The sequence below is a fragment of the Magnolia sinica genome, chromosome 16, assembly GCF_029962835.1.
Source record: "Magnolia sinica isolate HGM2019 chromosome 16, MsV1, whole genome shotgun sequence".
NCBI lineage: Eukaryota > Viridiplantae > Streptophyta > Magnoliopsida > Magnoliales > Magnoliaceae > Magnolia > Magnolia sinica.
In genome coordinates, this window is record NC_080588.1 from 37,418,221 (window position 1) to 37,440,841 (window position 22,621).

The window sequence follows — 22,621 nt, forward strand, 5'->3', positions numbered from 1 at the left end:
TTGAAATTATTTTTGTTTATCTATTGTGATTGTATGATCAGTTATCAATTTTTCTTTGAAATTATTTTTGTTTATCTATTGTGATTGTATGATCAGTTATCAATTTTTCTTTGGAATTATTTTTGTTTATCTGTTGTGATTGTATGATCAGTTATCAAAAAAAAAAAATGATCTCGAAAGTAAAACCACTTAAAGCTGAACCCGTTGGAGCAGTCAACTACATCCACATACTGGAGTGATTAATTAACAAAAAAACAAAAAAGAAAACAAAACTAAAACAAAGTTGAATCCATATTAACTAATAAATAGGCAGTCAACTACAGTGAAGTGTGAACTGACACTATTTTATTACATCATGATGTTCTCGCAATTCGAAGAAAATATTTTATTCTTTATTTTGTTGTAGAGTGTGTTCGTATTTCTCTGTTGTGATGGTATCATCAGTTATGACCAGTGCATATTCCACATCTTCTATATCGGTTGTTTCAATAATTTCAGTTTGTTCCTATAAAGAATATGGCATAACTGCTAGTATGAGAGGGATTTTGACTATATGCTCTGTAGGTTGTGTTGTCCTTTTATGAACGTTATAGGACGTGTTTTTTGAATATCAATTCATTGTTATATTTGAACAGACAGAGTTACAAATGGAACTGGTGTGGTATTACATCTACTAGTGGATGCTGACTCAATTTTAAATGTTTGTTGTAAAGTGCATATAATAACATGGAAGGACATGGATGGACGGAAGAGGAGATGGCTGCCTTTGCAGCTTCAGTTACAGCAGCAACTACAGTCATTGTGATTAGAGAATTCTGCAATAGTCTCTTTCTTAGGACACCTTAGAGAGTTGGTAACTATGAAATAAGCAAGATAATTAATGGGATAATTAGAGCCGGAGATAATGAGTGCCTGGCACAACTCTGAATGAATAAGGATATTTTCTTTCACCTATGCTCGTTTCTCAGGGATAGAAATCTACTACCGGATGGGAAACATATAAGTATGGAAGAACAACTTGTCATGTTCCTCCATACAGTAGGACATAATGCATGAAACCGTGTCATTGGGCATCGCTTTATACGATCTGGACAAACCGTCAACCGATATCTTTCTAAAGCATTGGATGCAATTGTGGAACTATATCCTGAGTTTATAAAACTCCCCGGTGCAGAAATACCTACGGAGATTTCATCCAATCCCAATTGGAGGATGTATTTTAAGGTATGGATCATGCTAATCACTACTATTCATGAACATCATTATTATAAGATTATATCTCTTATTATTTCTTTTCCTGATAAACCATTGTTAAATTAAGATTGTATTGGTGCAATTGATGGAACCCATGTACCCACTTATCTTGTCATGCCCCAAACTCGGAAACCGAGCTCACAAAATTCCCGATCACCGAATCTGGTGCCGACAGCCTCCGTAGTACCCCATTCTCGGCTCCCGGCACCTATACACCAGGTTTCGATCCTGGGATGCTATAAGGAGGGTTTCAAATCATCAATTCAATTGTAATGAGCATAATCAAAAGATAACCCACGAACAATAACCACAAGAACACCACCACAAAATTCACTATGATAAAAAACTTTTGAGTACAATGCGCTTGAAAGGAAAAAAAATACAAGATAATGCAAAAGATAGAAACTCCAAAGCTCGTCTGCACGCTCCTGCTGCTACTATGCTATGACTGCGTCCTGGCGTCACTTGCACGCATCAATCGTGCATAAGCTTATAGAAAGCTTAGAGGGTGGTGTAAGTGTGTGCGCAATTGAGCATGCTCAGAATTCAAGGTCAAAGTAATGCGGAATCATGGTGATGAGTACAAGAATGAGATCAGCCGTACCAAGGCTATGCGGTACAAGATATGAATGCTATCAACCATAATACGGCCATACGATGCGAGATGCAACTCAAGCATTTCAATCCTCATCATATATCAGTACAGTTCTCGTTCTGGATAATCACCGGGGTTCAATACACTCCAAATGGCACTGTCGCTCTCCTAGCCGCACAGTCCAAGTGAGCATAAGAAACCTCACTATCCGCCTGGCCAATAGTCTGCCAGTACCTATCCGGCACGTCGATAGCGGACCCATTCACGAGCTGGTCAAACTCAGCCTAGTATTGCCCCTACCCTCGGGCGAGTAAGGCCACACCCCTTTTCAACTGACCACGACACAGTGGGAGACGCGGCCTCCTGGTATTCGGCCCTCGTGCGCTCGTATATCCACTCGGTCTCGACGTTGGAGTCATCCTCTAGTACCATCGGGTTTAGGGATTCTCACCCAGGGACATCTATGGCGTCCGTATGCTAGAACCAAACACTTTCGGTATCCAACCTAGCCACCCACGATGTGTCTGTGGAGGCTATGGCCCTGATGTTGCTAGGGCATACAATGATCATGATCACACAAATGCAAGTGCATAAATCACCCTACCAAGCATGCAACAATCCTGCGCGTACCGAGCGCTCATGTGGGGTGACTCCGCCTATCCGGGAGCCCATAAACGATCTGCCCGAAGGCATATGCTATGATCAATCACTTCTCATATCAGGCATACATATGATGCGTATGATCATGAATCATACAATCCACTCATGCATCAATCCTGCGCATATCGTACGCTCATGAGAGATAACCTCCGCCTATCAGGGAGTCTCATAACAACATGCTCAATGACATATGCAATGATCAACCACATCTCATAAAAAACATGCAGATGATGCCTATGGGCATGTATCATGATGCTAAATTATCACATACTCATGATCAGTATCAACAACCGGCATCGACAATCGACCTGGACAATGTGGACATTTAACCAACATTGCTCCCAAGGAATGACACACATAAAGCCAAACATATAATGGGCCCACGACCTCACACAAAGGCCTGATATACAACACATTGGGCCTTACTCAAGGGCCACATATACACAGCAGGCGAGCCCTTCTCATGGGCCTAACACACATCATAATGGGCCTTTCTCATGGGCCTAACATACATCATAATGGACTCCATCGCCTGACCCTCCAATGCATCACAATGGGCCTTAACTATGGATCACATATCATCATATAGGTCTCGACAATCGGCCTCGGCAATCAAAATCGGCCTCGATTGATAATCAGCCTCGATCGATATTCGGCAATCGGCCAAGATAGATCAGAATCGGTAATCGGCCTCGATCGATAATCAGTCTTGATCGATATCAACAATTGATCAAGACAAATCAAAATCGATAATCAACCTCGGTCGATAATCACCCTCGATCGATATTCGGTAATCAACCACAACAGTTGGAATCGGTCAATAATCGGAATCGACAAATCGGTCACGACAATGGCACCGATAACCAACAGATAAACAAAGCGGGGTCTATAAATGATCAGTCAATCAACCATAGTATAAAGATTGGTACTCGGCCGAGGTTATGTCAACTCCGAGAGCACGGAGTCATCCGTCTACGGCGAATGGGCCCCACTTATTTGGGTTAACCTATGAAGAGAATGAGCTTAACAAGGCCTAAGGGAAGGTCACAATGTGGACATCTAACCGTCATTGCCCAATAATGTGGACATCTAACTAACATTGCTCCGAACGAGTGACCCACATAAGGCTAAACATATAATGGGCCCATGGCCTCACACAATGATCTCATAAATCAAGTGGGTCGCATCACATGGGCCTAATGCACATCGCCATGGGCCGCCTCACATGGGCTGGAAATACATCTCAATGGTCCTCATCATATGAGCAGGAATATATCATAATGGCCTCACTAAATGGGTCGGAAGCACATTACAATGGGCCACAACGTATGGGCCGAGTATACATCTCAATGGGCCATAACTCATGGGCCCCATTACATCATAATGGGCCGCAACCCATTGGCCTCAAATATAGTAAGTGGACCACATCAATGGGCCTCATACACATCAAGTGGGTTGCATCATATGTGCTGCACTAATGGGCCTCGCCCATTGGCCTCGGATATATCACAGTGAGCCATGTCTCATGGACCTAATAAGATAAACAAATGGCCCACACATGAGCCAAACACATCATAATGGGCTACATACGTCACAATGGGCCGCACTAATACATCAAGGTGGGCCTCATTTTATGGGTCGCACCAAAAATCATTTCAATAGTTGTAGGTATAACATGTGTATTATTACACCCATGGCCCACGTATGATGATCAGCACTGTCCAACATATCCATGTAAATCGGAGCCAACGAAACATTGTCCAGCACTATCCCAACATTATGGACGGTGTGGATACAAAATACGTACATCTAGGCGGGCCGCACAAGTGGACGGTATGGGTGAAGTACACACAGCATGGAGGGCCTGTACAGTGTAGGCAGGCCCAGCACATGCAGCAAGCGAGCCCTGCGCCATGAAGACGGGTAGACAGCGCGGATATAAAATACATACATCCGGGGGGGGAGGGGGGTCCCACCATCCAGCGGGCTAAATGGTGCGGATATACAATACATTTATCATGGCGGAATCACACATTGAAATGGGCCTTATATACATCATATTAGGCCTCGACCCATGGGCCTCTAATACATCAAATGGCCTCATACATGGGTCTCACATATACATATCAAGGTGGGCCTCAACGACGGGCCACAAACACATCAAGATGGGCCTAGTCACATGGGCCTTGCATACATCACAGTGGGCTTCATAATATGGGCCTTATATAAATCAAAGTTGGCCTCAACAAGGACCACCAATACATCAAGGTGGGCCTCAACAATGGGCCTTAAATAATCTCCAAAATGGTTGGACAGTTGGATGAAACACATGCATCATGATGGAGCCCACATTAATGGAGGGTGTGGATTACAATACATACATAGGTGAGTTCTAAATAGAACTCACTATAATGTTCATTCTCCACCCAGCCCAGGGCCCAACAAAATGTGTATTTTTCACCCAACTTAGGGCCCAACATAATGTTTATTTTTCACCCAACTTAGGGCCCAACATAATGTTTATTTTCCACCCAACTGTTCTTAAGGCCATGTGAACCAAGGTAGGGCCCACTAGACTGGGGCCCACTGGAAAGTTTATTTTCCACCCAGACTATTTATAAGGTCACACGGACCGTGGGTAGGGCTCACCATTTATTTACATCCAATCTGGCACACGGTCAGGGAGCCCACCGTGATGATTTTTTATTATATATATATATATTTATAATATTTTTTATACACGTGGATAGGGAGCCCACCGTGATGTGGTCCACAAATCCAGCCCACTCATTATGTGTGTCCCACTTGGCTGACCGTTCAGACCAAGTTTCAGCTGCATCCAAATTTCAGGTAGGCCCCACCAACTGATTTTATATGTTTCAGCATGTCTTCACATGATTTTAAATGGTATGGCCCACCTGAGTTCCATATACAGCTGATTTTTGGGGTGGACGGCTGGTCCGTGGGGACCCATCAAATGCATGGTTTTGATGGTCGAAACGCATCAAGATGGGGCCCACAGTTGGGGCCGTGAGCCCCAACTCAACCGTCCGCCCGCCAGCAGCCGCAGGCAGCGCCTGCAATCAGATATGTTCCTACGATGGACAGTGTCACATATCGTAACCGAAAAGGGCTTCTCTCTCAAAACGTAATGGCTGCTTGTACGTTTGATATGAAGTTCGTACACGTACTGGCCGGATGGGAAGGTTTGACCTCTGAAGCACATGTCTTACAGAGTGCGTTGACACATTCACACGATCATTTTACAATCCCATAGGGTATTTAACTATGGAATGAAAGTTATTTTTTAACTGAATGAATGTTAAATTATATATTGATAATTACTCGTAATTAATTATAGATAAGTACTACGTAATTGATGCTGGTTATGCGCATTCGCCAGAATTCATGGCTCCGTACCGAGGCATACGGTACCACCTTAATAAATACCGCGCGGGTCGAAAGCCTTGCAACAAGAAAGAATTATTCAACTATAGACATGCTCAACTACGAAATGTGATAGAGCGAATTTTTTGAGTACTTAAAACTTAATTTTCAATCTTCAAGTCAGCTCCACCATATAACCTTTTAACACAACTGAAGATAGTTATCGCATGTTGTGTTTTACACAACTTTATCCGTGGATTTAGGAGAGATGGTATTGATGCGAATAACGACTCATCAATGATTGTAGCGAATGGTATAAATCCATCTCCAATTGAGATAGGCTCTCAAGAAGATGGCTAGATGGTTATGAATGCCACACAATGTGAGAGAGACGAATGGAACAAGTTTCGAGACAATATTGCTACTAGGATGTTGAATGATTACCATCATGTGCGTCATAGTTTATGAAGATGTCTCGTTTTTTTATTTTTTTTGTAAAAGGGAGAATGGGATGTTTATATTCGTTTTCCGTCACTCACTTGTCTATAGTATACATTTCCCTGCTGGTTTAACAAAACACCCTTTTTGTAGTCCATGTCAACTAATATTTAGAAATATGATTATGTTAGCCTGTATGTTGCAAAATATCAATCAATTGTGCATGACAACCTAGGATTTTATTGCATATTTTAAAATGTTCATTTGAATCTATGTAGATATCCGAAGATTCGGATAGAGATATGTCACCTAACAAGAGTAGCCAACAATCGATGCCTACGAAAGCATCTTGTCAGGAGCCAAGTGTTACACCACGAAGAACCCCGAGGAAAATTAAACAGAAATCAATGGTTGAAAATGGGTCTTCTAATGGTGTAATGTGATGGACCGATGAGATGGACGACTGTCTTATTGACACTCTTATGGAAGTTGTCGCAAATGGCCATAAGAGTGCCAACGGATTTAAGAAGGAGACATACAAGACGATTGTCGATACTGTGAAGGGTGCCATAGGGATATCGTTACAGGAGAAACATGTTGGGAATCACCTCCGTACGCTGAAGAGGCTGCATTTTGAAGGGCGCAAGGCATTGAGTGCTTCTGGTTTTGGATGGGATGACGACTTGAAGATAGTCACTGCTCCAGATGACGTATGGGAAGATTACATACGAGTGAGAATGACAATGATCCAAGTTTTAATACTACAAGTGTTGTTTATTTTGTTTATATTTAGTAAATGTGATATATCTAAAAGTAACCTTGTATTGACACATTCATCCTTATTGTCAATAGTCACATCCTTATGCACAACATCTACGAGACAAAGCAGTGCGGAGGTATGATGAGTTGACCTTCTTGTTTGGGAATGACCGTGCTAGTGGACGTCGTTCAAGTACAGGCAACATTCCAGATTCTATGGCTTCTAGACGATCTAGGGATACTAATATTTCTCCAAGAAAGTCTATAGATCTGAATGACGATACGCTCGTGCTATCGAGTGACGAGGTAGGGGACAGTGTGGCTGACATCCATTGGTCGTATCATAGTCGCGACAGCACCCACAGGGCCCACCGAAGTCCAGATGGAAATGGAAACAACTCCGTGAACACAGACAACACTTCAATGTCAAGGAAGAGAGCAAAATTGAGTCGCCCTTGTGACGTCATTGGGCAAGGAATGAGTGAGGTTGCCAAAGCAGTGAAGTCACTAACTATAACCATTCACCAAAGAAAGGACATGGTACACATGTCGCAGATTATTCTCGCCTTGGAGCAGATTGAAGGGCTGATAGGACATGAGATCCTTCGTGCTATAACGATTCTATCGAAAGATGAGCAACAGTCTGCCTCCTTCCTTTCACTCCCTAAGTACAGGAGGTTAGACTTTGTGTTGATGTTGCTTGCATCGGACCACTCCTCTGACTGAGCGCACTTGGATGTATATGGACTTTGATATTTTCGATGGATTTTTTTTGGACATTTTCTTTTGGGACAGTTATTTTTTTTTGGATGGATATTTTGGCTAACTGTAGGTGACAATATGTGGATGAATGTGCCTGTATAGAATAGGTCATGGATATGCCTGTATAGAACAAGTTTTGGAAGGTCCTTGCTACTAGATGAATGGCAGTGTTGGACAACCTGTCAACTATTTGATATTTTCATGACTGTTTGCATTTTTTTGACTTGGTAACTATGGTTTGTTGATACGTAACTGTCTTATACTATCCATAACATGTTTTTATTTTTTTTAGTTTACTCTGTCAGTGATCTTCATAAGGCCGGTTCAAGTATGTGAGATGAAATACTTCAATTCCTTGTAATATAATGATTACAACACAAATAGTTACGCTATTTCTTCCGGTTTCCAAAAAAGTAATAATATTTGAAATTGTTCATCTATTTTTTGGTATATTCCACTCAGATATTGCTACTTTATTTGACAATTTGCAGATGGAAAAAAAGGCTTGCGTTGTCTTCAACGGCCAACGCCCTGGATTATAATATGACTGGGAGGAGTGTCGGGTGCAAGTGGAGGGATTTTCACGAGCACGTTTCCGTGGATATAACTAGGTAGTCGAGGCATTTCTTGAATGGTTTGAATGGTCCGAGAAAATGGGGCTTCCATCTGTCCCACGGGACGAGATCGTAGATGACCATGAGAGTATTAGGTCACATCATAGAGAGTGATGCAGTGCCATCTTTATGAGTCATACTATTGGATGGACCTTGGCAATGACCTCTTCTGCCCCATATGACTTTGGCAGAAACAGTCAGGGAGAAGGTGCCGTAAACATGGGAGACTGAGAGGCACTGGTTAGATTCATCTCTAGAACTTGGTAATGATTACTGTCATTCAGCTTATATCAAAGTTGAAGTAGTGATATATAGTTGTGTTTGTATGGACATTATTGGGGTTGTTTTCGACAACTTTGTGTTTACCTTTGTTGATGGACAATGTTAAGTTTTTTGATAATCGTTGTTTGACATGGAATTTTTAATTTCTGTAGTTTTCGATTGCGGTGTATCTTTTCAACCCCTCTCACTAATTTGTTCCAATAGATAATATTGGACTAATCAAGTACCCATATACTATTTTCAAATCAATGGTGATATTTTTTGACATCCACATATAGTGGTGGATCCGGCTTTGTGAAGTATATTTTTGTGCAGCATTTCCAAATATCTTCAGGGCCAATATCATGAAGGTCGAACGACATGGAACCAAACGTTTATGGCAAGTGGGGCCCACAATTGAACGGGTAGATAAAACAACTATAGAAAGTGGGGACCACAAATGAACTGTGTGAATATACAACTACAAGTAGTTGTGCCCACAGATGAACGGTGTGGATACAACACCTTTAGAAACTGGGGCCCGAAGAAAAACGGCATGGATGAATCAAACTGCGAAGATGTGACGCACTGATGCACAACGTGGATGAAACATGTGTAGAAAGTGGGGCCCATATACCAAGTCATGTAGGAAACATGCACCGAAGGTGGGGCCTATAACACATTGACCAGAGACCGGCAGTCCACTTCTCTGTATGAGAATGCAATGGAAACAAAAGAAATCAAACAGCCATCGCAGTGAAATTAAAAATGAGGTGATGGACACCATAACACTGCAGCCGGTGTGATGCATGTAATACACTTTCACACCAAACACAAGGCTGGTGATTTGGTGTAGAGTCCACTCATAGGATTGTAGAAAACAAACATGTGACTGTAGTCAACCGAAATATCAGCAATCATTATAAATACAAGTAAAACAGCAATCATTACTTCTTTACAACCAAATACCATGGTATTTGGAAAACCAAACAGGCCCGTAATGTAGTCCACTTGAGATTGGGATATAACTCATTTTTGGTCTCATACCATAAAATGATATGAAAAAATAAATCAACGGCAAGGATGAAAAACTTAAATCACGATGGGCCCAAAGAGCACCCATCATCAGCCATTGGCTAGTGGCATGGGGAGTAGCCAATCCGTTTCCAGAATTACCGTTGTTGAGTGAGAACGTCTCTAGCACGGAAGCGGATTGGCTAGTGTACCTCACACCAGGTATATAACTGCTGTATTGATGTCAGGAAGTTATGTGGGTCTAATCATGAGGTATGTATTATATCCAAACCATTCATCCATTTTTCTAGCTTGTCTTAAGGTTTGAGACGAAACATAAGACAGATCTAACTATCAAGTGGACCATACCCTAAAAACCAATGGGGGATTGAATGTCTACCATTGAAACCCTTTTTGGGGTCACAAAAGTTTTTTATCAATATGATTTTTTTCCCTCTTCATTCAGGTATTTTTTACCTTATGAATAGATTAGATGTATAATAAATATTACGGTGAGCCTTAAAAATTGTTTAAAAGGTGAATATCATTATCTCCACTACTATTTATGGTGTGATCCAGATGATTGTTCAATATGATTCATTTTTTGGATAATGCTCTAAAATAATCTCTAAAAATAGATGAACAGTGTAGATATAATAAATACATTATTGTGGAGCCTATGTAACTTTAATCTCCTTTGAACCATTCATACAACTTAGAGCTCGAGGAGCGCTAGTGCTCGTCTTTGCATGGCACGTACCTACAGTAGCTATATAGCGGGACTGGCTAGTGTACCTCACATGAGTTATATAGCTGTTTTATTGACATCAGTAAGTTCTGTGGGTCTGATCATTAGGTATGTGTTATATCCAAACCGTCCATCCATTTTTCTAGCTCGTCTTAAGGCTTGAGACGAAAAATATGATAGATCTAACTATCAAGTGGACCACACTACAAAAAATAGTGGGGGATTGAACAGCTACCATTAAAACCCTTTTTGGGGTCAGAAGTTTTAGATCAATATGAATTTTTTTCCCCCTCTTCATTCCGGTATTTTTTACCTTATGAATAAATTAGATGTAAAATAAACATTGTGGTGGGCCCTAAAATTGTTTAACCATGAAAATCATTATCTCCACGGCTATTTATGGTGTGGTCCATATGACCGTTCGATATGATTCATTTTTTGGATAATGCTAAAGATAGATGAATAGTGTAGATATAATAAATACATCAATGCGGAGCCCATATAACTTTGATCTCCTTTGAGCTGTTTGTACAACCGAGTGCTCGAGGAGCGTCGGTGCTCCTCTTTGCATGATACATACCTATTAGCTATTGTATTGACGTCAGCAAGCTCCGTGGGTCTGATCATGAGGTTTGTGTTATATCCAAACCGCCCATCTAATTTTCTAGCTCGTCTTAAGGCTTGAGATGAAAAATAAGACAAATCTAACTATCATGTGAACCACACTGCAAAAACTAGTAGGGGATTGACTGTCTACCATTGAAACCCTTTTTGGAGTCACAAAAGTTTTGGATCAATATGAAATTTTTTCCCCTCTTCATTCAAGTATTTTTTACCTTATAAACAGATTAGGTGTAAAATAAACGTTGCAGTGGGCGCTAAAAATTGTTTAAATGTGAAAATCATTATCTCCACTGCTATTTATGGTGTGGTCCAGATGATCGTTCAATATGATTCATTTTTTGGATAATGCTCTAAAATGATCTCTAAAAATAGATGAACGTTGTGGATATAATAAATACATCAATGTGGAGCCCATGTAACTTTGATCTCCTTTGAACCGTTCGTACAACTGGTGCTCGTCTTTGCACGAACGACACGTACCTACGGCAGCTATATAGCTGGTGTGAGGTACACTAGCCAATCCGCTTCCCTCAGGCACCACGCGTAGGCACAAAGGGGCGTGCCTACTACTAGCCGAGCGGCACGTGAGGTAGAGCGTACATGAGATCTACCCCGTCCATCAGGTGGGTCGCTTCATTGTCCACCTGGAACCTAAAATTAGGCCGGTCCAATGTTAAACTGGACCGCACTGCAGGGAAGAGTTGGTACGGGACGCCCACCATTAGTTGAGTGTGGGTCCACCATGGTACATGCATACCATCTAATCCGTTCATCCGACGCAAACCGCCAGGATGAAGGTAACCTTCTAAAAACCAGCCGCCCTGTAACTCAGGTGGGCTAAACCAGTTTGTCAGCATTATTTTACACTGTTTCCTATAGTGAGGCCCACCTGAGTTATAGGCTGGTGTGATGTTCAGCGTCAAGATCAAATGTTAGGTGGCGCACCTGACGGACGGTGTGGATCGCATGCACATAAAGTCGTTCGCTCGACAGAAGCGGTAGGCACGTCCCTGCAGGCCTAAACGTGGAAGCAGATTGCGTCCTGTGTTACTCGGCACAGTAAAGCGTACTGAGTAAACTCGGTGGGGCTCATTGTTGCTGTATGTGTCTTATCTACACCGTCCATCCGTTTTTTCAGCTCATATTAATATATAGCAAAAAATTTTAAATATATCTAAAATTCAAGTGGACCATACCACAGTGGGGCTGAAAGTCTGGTGCGTTTAACCAGACCGGCCTGATACTGACCCGACGTTGGGTTGGGCTCTAGCAGGGTATATTAGGTTTGGTCTCAGGCTTGGGCTATACAAACACCAACTCAAAAAAACTAGTAGGGGTGCACATGGGTCGATTCAATCCGGTTCTAGCGTTAAAACAGAACCGAACCATTCTTAATGGTTCTAGGAATTTTGGAACCGGAACCGGACTGTTAGCACCCTAGAACCGAACCAGAATTGGACGGTTAAAATCGGTTCGATTCCGGATCGGTTCCACGGTTTTGGGATTTTTATAATCCAGCTAGAATGGTCAAGTTCCAGTTCGGTTCCACGGTTTTGGGATTTTTATAATCTAGCCCAATTGAGAGAGAGAGAGAGAGAGAGAGAGAGAGAGAGAGAGAGAGAGAGAGAGAGGATCAGCGAGAGAGATGGGCAGCTGCAGCAAGGACTTAATATTATTAGTTTTTTTTAATAGTTTGGTTCCTGGTTCGGTTCCGCGGTCCAGATCTACGGATTGGTTCACAGTTCGGTTCGGTTCTACATACCCCCAAACCGAGAATCGAACCGATGTAATTGGTTCTTTGATTTTTGGAACCGGAACCAGAACCGATGCACTCTAGAACCAGACTAAACCGGACCATTTGGTCTGTTCCGGTCCGGTTCCATAGTTCTACCGGTTTGTTGTGCACACTTAAAAACTAGGTCGAGCTTGGGTTGAGATCTTGGGTTGCCCAACCCAATCTAAACCCGATCGATGTATAAGTTATTTATAAATTATAATACAGTGCGATAGTATGTGTTGAAGGCACAAAAAAATCTAATGCCGTCGATTTTCATTGGCTCCCATCATTTTCGATTACTCAAGCTAACAAGATAAACCAAATTTCTTTCTCGCAAATCGATTGCGTGCGATACAATATGACTTTTAGAGGAGTAGTTGTCTTATATTTTAGTGTTTTGTTTAGAAACAAAAAATAAAGTTATTTTTGATAAATAACTACATATATAATTAATAAAATTATAGTTACAAAAAAATAAGATGCATATTGAAAATATAATAAACTAATGTAATAATGAAAATATTAGCATGTTTCGACCTGACCAAGCCCACTTGGGTTGGGCTTGGGTTTAGAATTCCTAACTCGAGGTGGGGTTGGGTTGAAGTATAGGAACTTTGAGTTAGACTAGAGTTGAGCACCAACCCAACCAACCGGGCATTCAGCCTTACAACACAGGAATGTTGGGGAAAATGACATCCATCATTGAAACCTTTTTAGGGCTCGCAATAATATTTATTTGCCATAAGACCCGTTCAGGCACAAATGGAAGAGAAGACACTACGCCAAAAAAGTGAAAAAAGGACGGTCCAAAACCGTCTCAAATGACTAAAAAGGACGGTCATGGACCGTCGCATGGGCCATCAAATTTTGACGTGTCGTATTACTTAAAGGACAATTGAAAATCGTCGTTCTTATTGACGAAAAAAGGACGGTAATGGATCGTCTCTTATGAACCTTCAAAGGACGGCCATTGACCGTCCTTTAAAAGGACGGTCATGGACCATCCTTAAAAAGGATTGTCATAGACCGTCTCTGATGAGGCCGTCCTTTAAAAGGATGGCTATGGACCGTCCTTTAAAAAGATGGTCATGGACCGTCCTTAAAAAGGACTGTCATGGACCGTCTCTTATGAGCCTTCAAAGGACGGCCACAAACTGTCCTTAAAAAGGACTGTCATAGACTGTCCCTTATGAGCCTTTAAAGCACATTTTCAAAGTTGAGAGGATCAATATACACCTGTTACAATATATTTCATCGTATTCTTCCTGATATACATCTGTTATATAATATATTTCATCATATTCACATTCATATCCATCTAAACCCAAACTACGTAAATCCAACATAAACTACATTCATCCAAACATAAACTACATCCATCCAAACACAAACAATCTTATCCACATTACATTCATCCACGCATAAATACATATAAGTTTAACATCATAAATAAAAAAAGGTAAAAAATCAGCAACAATTTTCTTTTTGTCTTTCATCTGAAAAAAAAAATATATTAAACCAACAAAACATTATAATTCAGAATCATGAAGAATTGCATAAACTTCTTCCAAAAAAGTGGGCCCTCTTTTAAAATAAAACTGATCATTAAAATAAAACTAATGCAAGCAAATAATGCAAAAAAGTGTTTCAATTCAAGTGAATAGAAACAACAATAAAAATTAAAGCTCTGTAAAAAGGGGCATGTGCTAAAAGGGATACATTCTTGTTTCTTGCCATGTGATTGGGCTACATTATTACAGCAATTGGGTTTGGGTTTGGGATCAAGTTTAGGTTTGGGTTTTCAAGTTTAGGTTTAGGTTTAGGTTAAGGAGTTGAGATTAGAATTAGGTGTAGGTCTAGGTTTAAGGATTTGAGAATACATTTAGGTTTTAGGTTTAGGTTTAGGTTATAGGTTATAGGTTATAGGTTTAGGATTAGGTTTTAGGTTATAGGTTATAGGTTATATAGGTTATAGGTTAAGGTTTAGGTTATAGGTTTTGGTTTAGGTTTAGGTTAAGGTTTAGGTTTAGGTTAAGGTTTAGGTTTTAGTTATAGGTAATAGTATATAGGTTATAGATTTAGGGAATTAAGAATAGGTTAAGGTTAAGGTTTAGGTTTAGGAAATCGGGTCCGGGTTCGAGATCGGGTTTAGGTTTGGATTTCCAAGTTTAGGTTTAAGTTTAGGTTAAGGAGTTGAGATTAGGATTAGGTGTAGGTTTAGGTTTAAGGATTTGAGAATACATTTCGATTTTAGGTTTAGGTTTAGGTTATAGGTTTAAGTTATAAGTGCAGGTAATAGGTTTAGGTTTAGGTTAGGTTATAGGTTAAGGTTTAGGTTTAGGTTATGGTTTAGGAAATCGGGTTCGAGTTTGGAATCGGGTTTAGGTTTGGGTTTTCAAGTTTATGTTTAGATTTAGGTTAAGGAGTTGAGATTAGGATTAGGTGTAGGTTTATGTTTAGGGATTTAAGAATACATTTAGGTTTTAGGTTTAGGTTTAGGTTATAGGTTTAGGTTTAGGTTTAGGTTAAGGTTTAGGTTTAGGTTTAGGTTATAAGCTATAGGTTTAGGGAATTGAGAATAGGTTAAAGTTTAGGTTTAGGAAATCGGATTCGGGTTCGGGATCGGGTTTAGGTTTGGGTTTTCAAGTTTAGGTTTAGGTTTAGGTTAGGGAGTTGAGATTAGGATTAGGTGTAGGTTTAGGTTTAGGGATTCGAGAATACAATTAGGTTTAAGGTTTAGGTTTAGGTTATAAGTTATTGGTTTAGGTTAAGGTTTAGGTTTAAGTTTAGGTTTAGGTTATAAGCTATAGGTTTAGGGAATTGAGAATAGGTTAAGGTTTAGGTTTAGGAAATCGGGTTCGGGTTTAGGTTTGGGTTTTCAAGTTTAGGTTTAGGTTTAGGTTAGGGAGTTGAGATTAGGATTAGGGGTAGGTTTAGGTTTAGGGATTTGAGAATACATTGGGTTTTAGGTTTAGGTTTAGGTTATATGTTATATAGGTTTAGGTTTAGGTTTAAGTTTAGGTTTAGGTTATAAGCTATAGGTTTAGGGAATTGAGAATAGGTTAAGGTTTAGGTTTAGGAAATCAGGTTCGGGTTTAGGTTTGGGTTTTCAAGTTTAGGTTTAGGTTTAGGTTAGGGAGTTGAGATTAGGATTAGGGGTAGGTTTAGGTTTAGAGATTTGAGAATACATTTGGTTTTAGGTTTAGGTTTAGGTTATATGTTATATAGGTTTAGGTTTATGTTTAGGTTATAAGCTATAGGTAAAGGGAATTGAGAATAGGTTAAGGTTTAGGTTTAGGAAATTGGGTTCGGGTTCGAGATCGGGTTTAGGTTTGGGTTTTCAAGTTTAGGTTTAGGTTAGGGAGTTGAGATTAGGATTAGGTGTAAGTTTAGGTTTAGGGATTTGAGAATACATTTAGGTTTTAGGTTTAGGTTTAGGTTATAGGTTATTGGTTTAGGTTTAGGTTTAGGTTTAGGTTTAGGTTTAGGTTTAGGTTATAAGCAATAGGTTTAGGGAATTAAGAATAGGTTAAGGTTTAGGTTTAGGAAATCGGGTTCGGGATCGAGTTTAGGTTTGGGTTTTCAAGTTTAGGTTTAGGTTTAGGTTAGGGAGTTGAGATTAGGATTAGGTGTAGGTTTAGGTTTAGGGATTTGAGAATACATTAAGGTTTAGAAAATCGGGTTCGGGTTCGGGATCAGGTTTAGGTTTGAGTTTCTAAGTTTAGGTTTAGATTTAGGTTAGGGAGTTAAGATTATGATTAGGTGTAGGTTTAGGTTTAGGGATTTGAGAATACATTTAGGTTTTAGGTTTATGTTTAGGTTATAGGTTATAGGTTTAGGTTTAGGTTTAGGTTAAGGTATAGGTTTAGGTTTCGGTTTAGGTTATAAGCAATAGGTTTAGGGAATTGAGAATAGGTTAATGTTTAGGTTTAGAAAATCGGGTTTGGGTTCGGGATCGGGTTTAGGTTTAAGTTTAGGATAGAGAGTTGAGATTAGGATTAGGTGTAGGTTTAGGTTTAGGGATTTGAGAATACATTAAGGTATAGGCTTAGTAAATCGGGTTCGGGTTCGGGATCATGTTTAGGTTTGAGTTTTCAAGTTTAGTTTTAGATTTAGGTTAGGGAGTTGAGATTAGGATTAGGTGTAGGTTTAGGTGTAGGGATTTGAGAATACATTTAGGTTTTAGGTTTATGTTTAGGTTATAGGTTTAGGTTTAGGTTTAGGTTAAGGTATAGGTTTAGGTTTCGGTTTAGGTTATAAGCAATAGGTTTAGGGAATTGAGAATAGGTTAAGGTTTAGGTTTAGGAAATCGGGTTCAAGTTCCGGATCGGGTTTAGGTTTAGGTTTAGGTTAGGAAATCGGGTTTAGGATTAGGTGTAGGTTTAGGAAATCGGGTTCGGGTTCAGGATCGGGTTTAGGTTTTGGTTTCCAAGTTTAGGTTTAGGTTTAGGTTAGGGAGTTGATATTACGATTAGGTGTAGGTTTAGATTTAGGGATTTGAGAATACATTTAGGTTTTAGGTTTAGGTTTAGGTTATATGTTATAGGTTTAGGTTTAGGTTTAGGTTTAGGTATAGGTTTAAGTTTCGGTTTAGGTTATAAGCAATAGGTTTAGGGAATTGAGAATAGGTTAAGGTTTAGGTTTAGGAAATCTGGATCGGGTTCGGGATCGGGTTTAGGTTTGGGTTTTCAAGTTTAGGTTTAGATTTTAGGTTAAGGAGTTGAGATTATGATTAGGTGTAGGTTTAGGGATTTGAGAATACATTAAAGTTTAGGTTTAAGAAATCGGGTTCGGGTTCAGGATCGGGTTTAGGTTTAAGTTTTCAAGTTCAGGTTTTGGTTTAGGTTAGGGAGTTGAGATTAGGATTAGGTGTAGGTTTAGATTTAGGGATTTGAGAATACATTTAGGTTTTAGGTTTAGGTTTAGGTTATAGGGTACAGGTTTAGGTTTAGGTTTAGGTTTAGGTTAAGGATTAGGTTTAGGCTTAGGTTTAGGTTATAAGCTATAGGTTTAAGGAATTGAAAATATGTTAAGGTTTAGGTTTAGGAAATCGGGTTCGGGTTCGGGATCGGGTTTACGGTTTGGTTTTCAAGTTTAGGTTTAAGTTAGGGAGTTGAGATTAGGAATAGGTGTAGGTTTAGGTTTAGGGATTTGAGGATATATTTGGTTTTAGGTTTAGGTTTAGGTTAAGGTATATGTTTAGGTTTCGGTTTAGGTTATAAGCAATAGGTTTAGGGATTTGAGAATAGGTTAAGGTTTAGGTTTAGGAAATCGGGTTTAGGTTTCTGTTTTCAAGTTTAGGTTTAGATTTAGGTTAGGGAGTTGAGATTAGGATTAGGTGTAGGTTTAGGTTTAAGGATTTGAGAATACATTAAGGTTTAGGTTTAGGAAATCAGGTTCGTGTTTAGGTTTTAGTTTTCAAGTTTAGGTTTAGGTTTAGGTTAGGGAGTTGAGATTAGGATTAGGTGTAGGTTTAGGTTTAGGGATTTGAGAATACATTTAGGTTTTCGGTTTATGTTTAGGTTATAGGTTATAGGTTTAGGTTTAGGTTTAGGTTAAGGTATAGGTTTAGGTTTCGGTTTAGGTTATACGCAATAAGTTTAGGGAATTGAGAATAGGTTAAGGTTTAGGTTTAGGAAATTGGGTTCAGGTTCGGGATCGAGTTTAGGTTTTGATTTGAAGTTTAGGTTTAGGTTTATGTTAGGGAGTTGAGATTAAGATTAGGTGTAGGTATAGGTTTAGGGATTTGAAAATACGTTTAGGTTTTAGGTTTAGGTTTAGGTTTAGGTTATAGGTTACAGGTTTAGGTTTAGGTTTAGGTTTAGGTTTAAGTTTAGGCTTAGGTTTAGGTTATAAGCTATAGGTTTTGGGAATTTAGAATAGGTTAAGGTTTAGGTTTAAGAAATTGGGTTCGGGTTCGGGATCGGGTTTAGGTTTGAGTTTTCAAGTTTAGGTCTAGATTTAGGTTAGGGAGTTGAGATTAGGATTAGGTGTAGGTTTAGGTTTAGTGATTTGATAATACATTAAGGTTTAGGTTTAGGAAATCAAGTTCGGGTTCAGGATCGGGTTTATGTTTGAGTTTTCAAGTTTAGGTTTAGGTTTAGGTTAGGGAGTTGAGATTAGGATTAGATGTAGGTTTAGGTTTAGGGATTTGAGAATACATTTAGGTTTTAGGTTTAGGTTTAGGTTATAGGGTACAGGTTTAGGTTTAGGTTTAGGTTTAGCTTTAGGTTAAGGTTTAGGTTTAGGCTCAGGTTTAAGTTATAAGCTATAGGTTTAGGGAATTGAAAATAGGTTATGGTTTAGGTTTAGGAAATCAAGTTTGGGTTTAGGTTTTGGTTTTCAAGTTTAGGTTTAGGTTTGGGTTTGGGAGTTGAGATTAGGATTAGGTGTACGATTAGGTTTAGGGATTTGAGAATACTTTTAGGTTTTAGGTTATAGGTTTAGGTTATAGGTTATAGGTTATAGGTTTAGGTTTAGGTTTAGGTTTAGGAAATCGGGTTCGGGTTCGGGATCGGGTTTAAGTTTGTGTTTTCAAGTTTAAGTTTAGGTTTAGGTTAGGGTGTTGAGATTAGGATTAGGTGTAGGTGGTTTGGGTTTAGGGATTTGAGAATACATTTAGGTTTTAGGTTTAGGTTTAGGTTATAGGGTACAGGTTTAGGTTTAGGTTTAGGTTTAGGTTAAGGTTTAGGTTTAGGCTTAGGTTTAGGTTATAAGCTATAGGTTTAGGGAATTGAAAATAGGTTAAGGTTTAGGTTTAGGAAATCGGGTTCGGGTTCAGGATCGGGTTTAGGTTTTGATTTTCAAGTTCAGGTTTAGGTTTAGGTTAGGGAGTTGATATTACGATTAGGTGTAGGTTTAGATTTAGGGATTTGAGAATACATTTAGGTTTTAGGTTTAGGTTTAGGTTATATGTTATAGGTTTAGGTTTAGGTTTAGGTTAAGGTATAGGTTTAGGTTTCAGTTTAGGTTATAAGCAATAGGTTTAGGGAATTGAGAATAGGTTAAGGTTTAGGTTTAGGAAATCTGAATCGGGTTCGGGATCGGGTTTAGGTTTGGGTTTTCAAGTTTAGGTTTAGATTTAGGTTAGGGAGTTGAGATTATGATTAGGTGTAGGTTTAGGGATTTGAGAATACATTAAAGTTTAGGTTTAAGAAATCGAGTTCGGGTTCGGGATCGGGTTTAGGTTTAAGTTTTCAAGTTCAGGTTTAGGTTTAGGTTAGGGAGTTGAGATTAGGATTAGGTGTAGGTTTAGGTTTAGGGATTTGAGAATACATTTAGGTTTTAGGTTTAGGTTTAGGTTATAGGGTACAGGTTTAGGTTTAGGTTTAGGTTAAGGTTTAGGTTTAGGTTCAGGCTTAGGTTTAGGTTATAAGCTATAGGTTTAGGGAATTGAAAATATGTTAAGGTTTAGGTTTAGGAAATCGGGTTCGGGTTCGGGATCGGGTTTAGGGTTTGGTTTTCAAGTTTAGGTTTAGGTTAGGGAGTTGAGATTAGGATTAGGTGTAGCTTTAGGTTTAGGGATTTGAGGATACATTTGGTTATAGGTTTCGGTTTAGGTTAAGGTATAGGTTTAGGTTTCGATTTAGGTTATAAGCAATAGGTTTAGGGATTTGAGAATAGGTTAAGGTTTAGGTTTAGGAAATCGGGTTCGGGTTCGGGATCGTGTTTAGGTTTCGGTTTTCAAGTTTAGGTTTAGATTTAAGTTAGGGAGTTGAGATTAGGATTAGGTGTAGGTTTAGGTTTAGGGATTTGAGAATACGTTAAGGTTTAGGTTTAGGAAATCGGGTTCGGGTTCAGGATCGGGTTTAGGTTTTAGTTTTCAAGTTTAGGTTTAAGTTTAGGTTAGGGAGTTGAGATTAGGATTAGGTGTAGGTTTAGGTTTAGGGATTTGAGAATACATTTAGGTTTTCGGTTTATGTTTAGGTTATAGGTTATAGGTTTAGGTTTAGGTTTAGGTTAAGGTATAGGTTTAGGTTTCTGTTTAGGTTATACGCAATAAGTTTAGGGAATTGAGAATAGGTTAAGGTTTAGGTTTAGGAAATTGGGTTCAGGTTCGAGATCGAGTTTAAGTTTTGATTTTGAAGTTTAGGTTTAGGTTTATGTTAGGGAGTTGAGATTAAGATTAGGTGTAGGTATAGGTTTAGGGATTTGAAAATACGTTTAGGTTTTAGGTTTAGGTTTAGGTTTATGTTATAGGTTACAGGTTTAGGTTTAGGTTTAGGTTTAGGTTTAAGTTTAGGCTTAGGTTTAGGTTATAAGCTATAGGTTTAGGGAATTTAGAATAGGTTAAGGTTTAGGTTTAAGAAATCGGGTTCGGGTTTGGGATCGGGTTTAGGTTTGGGTTTTCAAGTTTAGGTCTAGATTTAGGTTAGGGAGTTGAGATTAGGATTAGGTGTAGGTTTAGGTTTAGTGATTTGAGAATACATTAAGGTTTAGGTTTAGGAAATCAGGTTCGGGTTCAAGATCGGGTTTATGTTTGAGTTTTCAAGTTTAGGTTTAGGTTTAGTTTAGGGAGTTGAGATTAGGATTAGGTGTAGGTTTAGGTTTAGGGATTTGAGAATACATTTAGGTTTTAGGTTTAGGTTTAGGTTATAGGGTATAGGTTTAGGTTTAGGTTTAGGTTTAGGTTAAGGTTTAGGTTTAGGCTTAGGTTTAAGTTATAAGCTATAAGTTTAGGGAATTGAAAATAGGTTAAGGTTTAGGTTTAGGAAATCGGGTTTGGGTTTAGGTTTTGGTTTTCAAGTTTAGGTTTAAGTTTGGGTTTGGGAGTTGAGATTAGGATTAGGTGTACGATTAGGTTTAGGGATTTGAGAATACTTTTAGGTTTTAGGTTTAGGTTTAGGTTTAGGTTATAGGTTATAGGTTATAGGTTTAGGTTTAGGTTTAGGTTTAGGAAATCGGGTTCGGGTTCGGGATCGGGTTTAAGTTTGTGTTTTCAAGTTTAAGTTTAGGTTTAGGTTTGGGTGTTGAGATTAGGATTTGGTGTAGGTTTGGGTTTAGGGATTTGAGAATACATTTAAGTTTTAGGTTTAGGTTTAGGTTATAGGGTACAGTTTTAGGTTTAGGTTTAGGTTTAGGATTAGGTTTAGGTTTAGGTTTAGGTTAAGGTTTAGGTTTAGGCTTAGGTTTAGGTTATAAGCTATAGGTTTAGGGAATTGAAAATAAGTTAAGGTTTAGGTTTAGGAAATCAGGTTCGGGTTCAGGATCGGGTTTTGGTTTTAGTTTTCAAGTTTAGGTTTAGGTTTAGGTTTGGGAGTTGACATTAGGATTAGGTGTAGGTTTAGGTTTAGGGATTTGAGAATACATTTAGGTTTTTGGTTTATGTTTAGGTTATAGGTTATAGGTTTAGGTTTAGGTTTAGTTTAAGGTATAGGTTTGAGTTTCGGTTTAGGTTATACGCAATAAGTTTAGGGAATTGAGAATAGGTTAAGGTTTAGGTTTAGGAAATTGGGTTCAGGTTCGGGATCGATTTTAGGTTTTGATTTTGAAGTTTAGGTTTAGGTTTATGCTAGGGAGTTATGATTAAGATTAGGTGTAGGTATAGGTTTAGGGATTTGAAAATACGTTTAGGTTTTAGGTTTAGGTTTAGGTTTAGGTTATAGGTTACAGGTTTAGGTTTTGGTTTAGGTTTAGGTTTAAGTTTAGGCTTAGGTTTAGGTTATAAGCTATAGGCTTAGGGAATTTAGAATAGGTTAAGGTTTAGGTTTAAGAAATTGGGTTCGGGT

The 22,621-nt window shown here is 39.0% G+C and overlaps 1 protein-coding gene across 1 annotated transcript; it reads left to right on the top strand.

The window, feature by feature from the left end:
• Positions 1–6,207: 6,207 nt before the first annotated feature.
• LOC131229382 (uncharacterized) lies at positions 6,208–7,838 on the top strand. Its single transcript, XM_058225324.1, has 2 exons — positions 6,208–7,065; positions 7,187–7,838. Exons 1-2 carry the CDS (start codon positions 6,790–6,792, stop codon positions 7,817–7,819), a joined length of 909 nt encoding a protein of 302 aa, XP_058081307.1. The 5' UTR covers positions 6,208–6,789; the 3' UTR covers positions 7,820–7,838.
• Positions 7,839–22,621: the final 14,783 nt, after the last annotated feature.